The sequence below is a fragment of the Carassius auratus genome, unplaced genomic scaffold (assembly GCF_003368295.1).
Source record: "Carassius auratus strain Wakin unplaced genomic scaffold, ASM336829v1 scaf_tig00005214, whole genome shotgun sequence".
Lineage (NCBI taxonomy): Eukaryota > Metazoa > Chordata > Actinopteri > Cypriniformes > Cyprinidae > Carassius > Carassius auratus.
The window spans coordinates 652,794-662,678 of NW_020523638.1; the positions used below are offsets into that span (position 1 = coordinate 652,794).

A 9,885-nucleotide genomic window follows, 5' to 3' on the forward strand; every position below is an offset into this window, starting at 1 on the left:
AACCGAGATCTCTTTTAACATTATAAACGTCTTTACTGTCACTTTTACTGTGGGCTGTGTATGTAGAGATCTATATTGTAAGGGATTTCCAGAGAACCGAGGAAAAGAGAATGGTTTTCAGTTGTTTTGACTGTAATAAATGGTAAATATATCTGATCATGTAACGTTACCCCCAACACGTCTGGCGAGTGTTAAGTTTGGCCCCTGATTGTACATGTTTATATGTGAGAGAGCATTTATACATCGTCACTAACATGATCTATTTCTGTCTGTCGTTGTCTATCACCTTTCAGCATCCAGAGGTGACCATCGCTCAAACCCGGGTCTCGTCTTCCAGCGTCAACTCTGTTGACTCCATGACAAACTCTGCCCCCTAGTGGACAGACTGCTGCGGGACTACAGGAAACAACAGCGAGTGAGCGATAAACAGAGGAAAGAATGAGAGTGAGGAACTCCTCCTGCCCTTTAAAGACCGGTCGACAGAACGTGGAAGACCGTTTTCCTTGCCTTGGCCCACATTATCCATCCACTGCCCGCCGAGAGGACAGGAGACGAAACAAGCTCCTGTTTTTGTGACAGAAAGGAGAACATTTATTCCTTCACCTCACGCTCCCTCAGGATTGCTGGAACAGTAAAGAGCCACTGACAAATGACAGAATATTAACTCATATTATTCAGGGGATTTTATCGACAAAGAAAGGCCTCCACAGGGAACGGGAAGGGGGCTTTTTAAATGTTCTTTTGCAAAGGAAAGCTAATATAGTGAACTTAAGAGACTACACACGCACTCACAAACACACACACACACACACACTCTCTCTCATTTCCTCCTCCATCCCTCTTGCAATAGGCCTACTTACCTACCCATTTTTCTTTTCTTTCCGTCTACACGTAACCTCTCCAACCTCAACCTAAAATGTGCATTGCCTTGCATACTCTCAGGCCAAAGATGGAGCTTTTTACAAGAAGACACGTATTTGAGTAGCTGTTGCCACAATTCACTTCAGAGAGTGACGAAAGGCCTAAAAGCACAAGGAAATAGGAGCTCGGTGAAGCTGTACATTGTTCCCGCCCTATTTAATTTCCAAATTATGTAATAGCACTGAAAAACAAACTCACTTTGGCAGATTCAGCCTCTTCCAGTCCACCGAAAGGGATAGTTGTCATGTTTACATGTTTACATCCTCATCTCTGTCTGAACCTGTATGACTTTCTTTTTTCTGGTGAACATTAAAGAAGATATTTTGAAGAATGTTGGTAACCAAACAGTTTCGGTTCCCATTGACTTCCATTGTTTCTTTTGTCCAGTCAATGGGAACCGAAACTGTTAAGTTACCAACATTCTTCAAAATATCTTCTTTAATGTTCACCAGGAGAAAGAAAGCGATACAGGATCTGGAACGACATGTAAATGGTGACAAGAAAAGGTCATTTTTAGGTGGTTTGGCCTAAGTCCGTTTCCTTAAATCTCATCTGCTTTGTGTGACAGGCACAACTTGGTCTACAAATATGAGCTAAAAGTGTCTCTGTATGGTCACTTCCTTTGTGCTTAAAGGCCGTTGGGCAGTGGTGAAAGGCGGAGCTATATGAGTGGGCGTGGCCTTTGGGTAGATACATAGCCAATCACAGCACAAGAAGTCAGTCAGGGAGTCCTTCTCATCTCATCACATTATACATAAGTGGCTCATTAAAAATTTTTACAGAAAATTAAGGACTGTAACAGTTTATTAATCAAGTTTTCATAGACAAATTGGCGTTAATTCAAGGAAATTACTTGACTTAAACATAAGCTACTTAGATGTTTGCTGGTGTGTAAAACAGTTTAAAAATGTGTTAAATTTATATTGTTGCAAGCTCCAAGAGGAGATGGTATCAACCACCTAATCATCATAATCACTGCAGGATCGCCACATTTGAGCATTTATACATTTTAGAACCGCAAAACCGCTTTTCTTCCAGATTTGGCGTGTAAATATGCCTTCATTCCATCCGATGTCAACCACTACTAGACTGAAACTGGCAAAACTTCACTTCAGCATTTACACACGCGCACCATAATACACCAAACTCATTCACTTTCATACCTCATCGGCTGTTTTCTCTTATTTATACAGTTTCCAATCCGATGCCAACTGGTAGGAACACATTTCACACATCTTTCCCAGCTGTGCATGTAGGCTACTCGTTTAAAAAGTGTGCAGGATTCCAGTTGTATAGACATCACGGGAATCCAAAACGTACATCCCGTCCATAGAGAATACGTGATGGTTTTGTAGTGTTTCTTAATGAATGGATAGTTTTTTCAGTAACCAAACGGTGCGATTCAAGAAGGAACAGAAAACAAATCTCAACCTCATAATCTTGCATTTACAATACCATTCCAAGGTTTTTATGCGCCACCGCATTCATTAGCGCATCTCAAGACAAATCAAGTATATTAAAATAGTGACTTGAAGCTATTTCATGAGTACATATGCTAAGTGCCATGTCATTTCCAATCATTAAACTGATGTGTGTTTACTAAACGATGCATCAGTTATGCCATTCATTTGCCCTGCTAGAAATGTCCTCCGAAGGTTCATGTGTATACTTAGTGCAGGTTCTAACATTTCACGTTTCTTCTCATTTAAAGAGTGTAATAACTGGTTATTACTGCACTGTATCATGACATGTTACATGAATTGCACTGCACACTGCATGGTCAGTCAGCTGTTCATTGAGCGGGACCAGTGTGTTGGTTTTAGGGGCTGATCTCTGTATGCTAGCGCCATGCTGTTGTTCGCTGAGGTGAGACTTTTTACACCACATAGTTGTGATGATTCATAGTCAATTTCAGGTGAAATTCAGAACTGATTCGTGTTAATGCATTTCTCATATTAAAAAAAAAATAGTAGCCAATGTTAACAGCTTGTTCGGAAGTACTTTTTATTTACCATTGCAGCGTAATTCTGCAACATCGTTCTGTATCCAAATTGAGGAAGCTTCTTACAACAGTGGCTTAGTTGCTAGTAAATACATGATTTACTCTGACAACTGAGTCTCATGTAACCGATTTTGGGAATTTGAAGCAGACTTTTCCCCATGTATGCACAGATTTATATAATAATGCATTAGTAATAATACAAGTTTTTCACGAAGATGGACTGATGTAAACAGATACTATGGTATATCGGCAAGTAAGTGTTGATTTGATCTACTGAATCATAAATCACCGCGCTTTTTGTTTCTTTTCAACACTCATAAGTGGACAGGACATTTGAGTCAGCTAGCATTATTAGTGTTCTTCAAACTAAAAAGTTGAGAGCCTGAAGGTTTGAAATGTTAAACTTACAGGTTTATATGTCTCCATTGTCCCTCTGAAGTAATTAAAAATCTGTGAAATTTAGAAAAAGGATGAGCCTTTCCTCAGTCTGAGAGTTAATGCTTTGCTTATGTATATTTCCTTTATGTCCTCCATACAACGTGTCATATGAACTTGTGTTGACACTTATGTAATTGCTGTGTAAAAGGGAACTTGCCTTTTAAAACAACGACCAAACTAAAAGGAAACTGAAGTGGTATTTATTTGGAAAGTAAAAACCGAAATCTCTCACTGGAGAAGATCAGGTTTTGAGGACGTGGCTTCTGTTGGATTCATATTATTATTTTATTATTATTTTTTTTTGTATAAGTCTTGAAGCAAGTTTTAATTACATTCTGGAAAAAAAAAACAAATACAATGAAGTGCCTCCTTTTTAGTAGTCTAGTCCAGGTTAGTGCCCATGATACGGTTTGCACTTTGTGTCACTTCAGTAATTCACGTGATGTAAACATGTACACGCACAAACACACGCACACATGTTTTAAAGAGTGTTGTACTACGCTGATTGCATGTGAAGCCAAACCTGAAAGAGTCCCTCTGAATAAAACCTGTGCTGGCCTCAACCTAACTGTGTAGTTCTTTAAAGTACGTGATTATCACGAAAGATAAATAAACATAAAACCTTTAATAAAAAATGAGGGGCATGGGGTTGTGGGCTAAGGTATTTTTACTAATAAAGCCACTTTCTACAGCTTAAATGTTCTTGAACAAGTTGATTCAATGTCAAGCTAGTCATTAAACCAATATTTTCATACGACTAGAAAAGTTTCCATTGGCGCCAAGTCCAAGGCTGTTTTTGTTGTCGCTGATGGAGAATTGATTTGTTGCAGCTTTGATATGGCTTGTGTGGCACAGCTTGCACCAAGATGAGACCTGGATTCGCAGAATGCAGCCTAGCTTACATCTCCGTCAACTAACTTAAGGTTGAACGCTACAATTTGTACAATAAAACTCCACACAAGTGGTTTATTTTTGGAGAAGCCACTAATTCCCTCTTTTTAAGATGTCACCGAGTAATGATGTCATTTTAATTTGACCTCCTGGAGTTATGATGATGATGACGAGACTGGACATTTTTAGCTGGTGATTTGTCACTTTGTAAACTTGACCTCCTGACCTAAAGCTGTAATGGAACCTGGAGAGAATGACGTGTGACATACTGAGAGTTTCTGGCTTGTCAGATCCTAAAATATATCTGTAGATAAGTTTAGCTGCTCTGTATGATCTGATCTGTTTGTTTTGAGAAATGTAGGCAACATAAGCTTCCTAACCAGTGTTGGGTAGTCTTCAGGCACTGGCTGTTATCTGTAACGACGTGTTTAACAGATAGACCGTCGTGTTCGCTGCACATCCTTGACATACAGGGTCGCCCCATCCGTTGAGTGATGGTGGTGTTTTATCTGTGAGGTGATGAGAATGTGGCCTTGTCTTGACGGGGCTATAAAGGGGCAGAAGCAGCCAGCTCTTCTTCAGACTCCACATTTCACGTGTAGCCACTCATTCATCTGTTAAGAAAAGGTTTTAAAATGTTGCCCGCAACGTTTAAACTGTGTGCTGGCATTTCCTACAGGCACACGAGAAACATGACAGGTGAGGTGCTGTTTCACGAAACCAGTTTTCTGTATGTATGCATCTATTTATTAAGGTTTATGTGTATATATTTCTCTTGTTTTATTATTCTAATCAGGTCTGAGAAAGAATGCAATGATTGCAATCCATCATGAGCTGAACAAGCTTTCCGGACCTGGACCTAGTGTCTGGATCAACCACATCCGGAGAAGGAGCTCCCTACTCAGTAAGAGACCTTTTACACCACTTCAACTCCATAATAGCTATTTATCGTGAGATGGTTTAACTGTTACATATACAGTATATAATTTATGCTATATTACTGGAGCAAGTGTTGTTAGTTTAAATATTAGAGAATGTGATATTGCTTATTTACAACAGATTTATGAAGAGTAAGTTAATGTTGAGTAGGCACAGCATTGATATGTTTATTTTTTAACTCACCTTTGAAAATAGTTAATAACAAAGCCGCAGCAGATTGTGCGTCTTTCATTCCTGAACGAATTGGTTGTGTGAATGTTTCAGTTACACACTCATTTACCCTCATTTTTGAATGAATCTGTGTTTTTTCATCAGTGGTGATTCAACGACTCACTCATAATGACAAATATGCCTACTTCCATACTAAATGGCAGGCAATACCATATTTTCCGGACTATTAAGTCACAGTTTTTTTCATAGTTTGGCTGGTCCTGCGACTTATAGTCAGGTGCGACTTATTTATCAAAATTAATTTGACATGAACCAAGAGAAATTAACTAACAGAAAACATTGCCGTCTACAGCCGCCAGAGGGCGCTCTATGCTGCTCAGTTCTCCTGTAGTCTACACTAAAAACACAGAGCGCCCTCTGGCGGCTGTAGACGGTAATGTTTTCTCTTGGTTCTTGGTTCTAAATAAATGCGACTTATAGTCCAGTGCGACTTATATATGTTTTTTTCCTCATCATGACTATTTTTGGACTGATGCGGCTTATACTCAGGTGCGACCTATAGTCCGAAAAATACGGTACATGAAATTTGAATTGTGGCATGTCCATATTCTTAGCATTCATAAATCAGTAAGCTAAAAGCCACTTTTTCCAAGATTACAAAGTGAGCATCTTATGGACATTTTACTAGCCAGTAAGTTATTCACTTGTATAGTTCCTGAATGATTCAGTGTTTTTAAACGAATTGGTTGAATGAATGATTCAGTGGCTCACTCATGTCGCCACCTACTGGTGTAACAATGCAACTTGCAGAAAGGGTCAATAAATGAAAAAAATCTTCATTTTTCACAGAAATCTTAATTTTCTTCTGAAACTTGTTTGTATTTGTTTATGCAAAGGCTTGTGTTTATTCATATGTTTTCTTTGTACAGGCAGTCGGATTGCAGAGGAGACGTACAGTGAAGCCGAGCAGTGCTATGTGCAGCAGGGACAGGAAGCTCTGCAGAAGTCCATCAGCATCCTCAGTGACCAGGATGGCTGGCAAACTGAGATCGAGAGTGTAAGAGTCATCAATAATAAGATTTCATCATTCATTCTGATGAGACCATGTATAGAAGCATTGTATTTGTGCATATTTTATTATACAGTTTTTTTGCTCATATATACCGGTACTGTATAATTAATTATTTACAAATGCATGGGTTTTTCTCTCTCAGGCCAATGGTGATAAGGTGATGAGTAAAGTTCTACCAGGCATTGGGAAAGTATTTAAGTTGGAAGTGATGCTGGAACAGAAGACAGATTATCTATATGAGGAGCTGGTGGATAACATGGAACAAATGGGGGAATGGAACCCCAATGTCAAACAAGTCAAAGTGGGTAGAAACAACTGATCTGTTGACTGACAGCTTCCTTTCCTTCCATCTGTATGTCTAACTGCAATGTGTGCATTTATAGTGTCTACACATTTAAAGGACTTCCTGTCGTCTCACGTCTTACGAGATACATGATGTAACATACGGCTACTGTAGAGATATTTGGTATTCAGTACATTTTTGGTCCCTTTCAGGTTCTTCAGAAGATCGGTGAGGATACTATGATCACACATGAGGTTTCAGCTGAAACAGCTGGGAATGTGGTGGGCCCACGAGACTTTGTAAGTGTCCGTTGTGCCAAGCGGAGGGGATCTACGTGCTTCCTGGCCGGGATGTCCACTCAGCACCCTGGAATGCCTGAGCAGAAAGGATTTGTAAGGTAAGTGAAAATGAAACTGAAACCCTCCACCTCCCCCAGCTCCACCTGTCTAGATCTGTTATGGTGCTTATTCATGTAGCAGCAGCCAAGGCCAAATACAATAGCACTGTCTTATCGATTAACCTTAAAACCATTCTGAGGTTTCTTATGACTGAAATGTATACATGTATATTTACAATATTTCTTTCTTTCTAAGGGCTGAGAACGGACCCACCTGTATTGTGATGCGACCGAGTGGAGAAGATCCCAATAAGACCAAATTTACCTGGTTGCTCAGTTTAGACCTTAAGGTACGTGAATTGTCCTGTGTGTGGGTGTTAATTCTTGTCTTAAAAAAATCCACACTTTGCCTTTAAAGGTATATTTCACCCAAATATTAGAAATTATGTCATCATTTACTCACTCTCATGTTGTTCCAAACCTGTATGAGTTTCATAACAAAGATATTTTGAAGAATATGGTTTTTTGGTCATAGTATCTTTCCCATGTTGTTTGATAAATAATATATAATGCTTTAATGATGTTATGAAGAAGATCTACATAAGTGAAGACTTCAGTATCACACTGTTCTTCTGAATAAGCATACTTATCTGGTTTATCCCTGTTCTATAATCTCCAGGGTTGGATCCCAAAAACTGTGATCAACCGAGTACTTTCGCAAACCCAGGTGGATTTTGCAAACCATCTCAGGCACAGAATGGCATCAAATGGTGGTTTGGAAGCAGCCGTTGCCTGCTGATGTCCACATTTATACCCTAAAAACACAGATGACACTACAAGGGTGACTTTTGTCAGGGCCAAGCTCATCCCACCCAAAACGGTCACACCCATTTCAGCCTACGCTTGTAAACATGTCCCACAGATAGAAGTTACATTGTCCATCAAAGCAATATGCCGCTCAATGTTCAAGCCACGTAACTTAAAATGTTTTTTACATGCATAACTAAAAATGGATGCTCGACGTTACTAATTTATTGCAGTAGAGATTTAGTAAGTTTCGATTTCAACCTAATGGTAAATTCAGTCCGCTTCCTCTGTCACCCCCATTTTGTGGCTTGAACTTCCTTTTATTAACTCGTGTACTTCTGCAGAGCACCACTGACTATTATTATTGGGCTTATTAGTTCCTATTTTAACAATGTTTGTAAAAAAAAAAAAAAAAAACACGGAGGCATTTATTTTAAGTTAATATTATTATTGCATCACTCTGGAAAAAGATGTCTGCTAAATAAATATTCATTAAAACTATTAAAATGAGAAAATACAGTATCAGTCTGTTTTGTTGTTCAATCACTGGGTTCTCTTTCCTACATGGGTAAAACAAGAAGGAGCACAAATTATCACCAAAAGCCTCAATCTGCAGATTAAGTAAGGAAATACAGGAAATAGCTTCATCTACATACTTTGGCAGGCCACTCAGCCAGTTATATAAACAACATTTTGAGTCAGTTATGCCCATTAATGTCTCATGATGTTCAAGCAAACTGCCCCCGGAAAGGGAATGTGACTCGTATTACAGCCAGAAACTCAGTCCATAAAAATGTCTTGTCGTCTGGAGTGGATTAGCCCGGGTTTGCTAAAGCAATGAGGTGTTTGGTTATTATGTGTTTTGGGAACTTCTCAGCTCCTCGAAGGTCCGACTGAGCCAACATTGCACAAAGCAGAAAATGAGGTAAACACTGATGTCCTGGCCAAAGGCGGGCCGCAATCTCCTCTCTGATGTTTTTCATATTTTCCGACGCAGTGGGCAATTTCTGATTATTTTAAATGCATTTCAAAGCAGAAGTTGTGCACATGACCCCTCTGTGTCCACAGTTTTGGGACATTTCTGAAAGACACATGATTGATATTGTTAAAATACAGACGATGGTCCAGCTGAAGCATGTAAATTAACAAGACTGGATCAGAACACTGGTAGAGGCCTCCACTAACTCCCTTATATCTATAGACAGTCATTATATAAGCTCAATTTACTCATTGCTAGTCAATTCCATTTTATCCTGCTTGGTCCTTCTTGGGTGTCAGTACAGTAATCAAGAAAATGTGTATGCAAATAGGTTTTAGAAGTTAAACCTTAAAAGGCAAACTGTAGAAACAATGCCAAAATGCTTTCTGCAAAGTGCATGTCCACTTACAAGTATTTCCTTAATTTGTCTGTATTACACTACATCATAGTACTGATAAATGTGTAAGTTTTACTGCAAAATAACATGGACGTGAATATTATTTTAATCTTTATTTAGTATTACTGTTTGAGCCAAATGCGTTTAAGCATAAACTATGCCTTTATTATTTAGTATGTATGTACTTATTTGCAGAGCTGGGTAGTAACTGATTACATGGATTACATTAATCAGATTCCAAAAATTAAGTACTTGTAATTAGATGAAAATAAAATACTCCTAATCAAACTACAGTAACTTTTTTTTTTATTGATTACATGATTACAATAGCAAAATATTATTCAAAATTTGTTGATTCTCCCTAATTCCCCTTTTTCACGTTTTAAATGTTCCTTTCTAAAATATCTTAGCGCTTACACTCAGAAAGTCTTCCAGGTTTGTGGACATTCACACAAAGACCAGTCACAGTCAGGTGGCTACACGACATCTGACCACTGGATTCACAAAAATCATTTCAGGTTTAAGAAATGTTTCGACAATGCATCAGCTGCTGATGGACACATACATTTTTATTTGAATTAGGTTATTTAACCATGTCATTTGGGAGGCTTTTTTTCTTTCAAACACATTAAAATGCACAAACTCATG

The 9,885-nt window shown here is 38.6% G+C and overlaps 2 protein-coding genes across 4 annotated transcripts in view; both read left to right on the forward strand.

The window, feature by feature from the left end:
• The window catches only part of LOC113070699 (G protein-coupled receptor kinase 5-like), a 51,437-nt gene extending 47,513 nt beyond the window's left edge, over nt 1-3,924 (forward strand). For 2 of the 3 annotated variants that reach the window (XM_026244094.1, XM_026244090.1), the window contains one exon: nt 294-3,924. In XM_026244094.1, the coding sequence (XP_026099879.1) occupies nt 294-377 (84 nt within the window). In that variant the 3' untranslated portion in view covers nt 378-3,924. The remainder of the gene's footprint in view (nt 1-293) is intronic. The other variant, XM_026244093.1, reaches the window with a different exon arrangement.
• A 723-nt stretch (nt 3,925-4,647) lies between these two features.
• LOC113070700 (steroidogenic acute regulatory protein, mitochondrial) lies at nt 4,648-8,268 on the forward strand. Its single transcript, XM_026244095.1, has 7 exons — nt 4,648-4,951; nt 5,049-5,156; nt 6,292-6,419; nt 6,577-6,735; nt 6,930-7,114; nt 7,311-7,404; nt 7,734-8,268. The coding sequence occupies exons 1-7, from the start codon at nt 4,888-4,890 to the stop codon at nt 7,851-7,853; spliced, it is 858 nt and encodes a 285-aa protein (XP_026099880.1). The 5' UTR covers nt 4,648-4,887; the 3' UTR covers nt 7,854-8,268.
• Nucleotides 8,269-9,885: the final 1,617 nt, after the last annotated feature.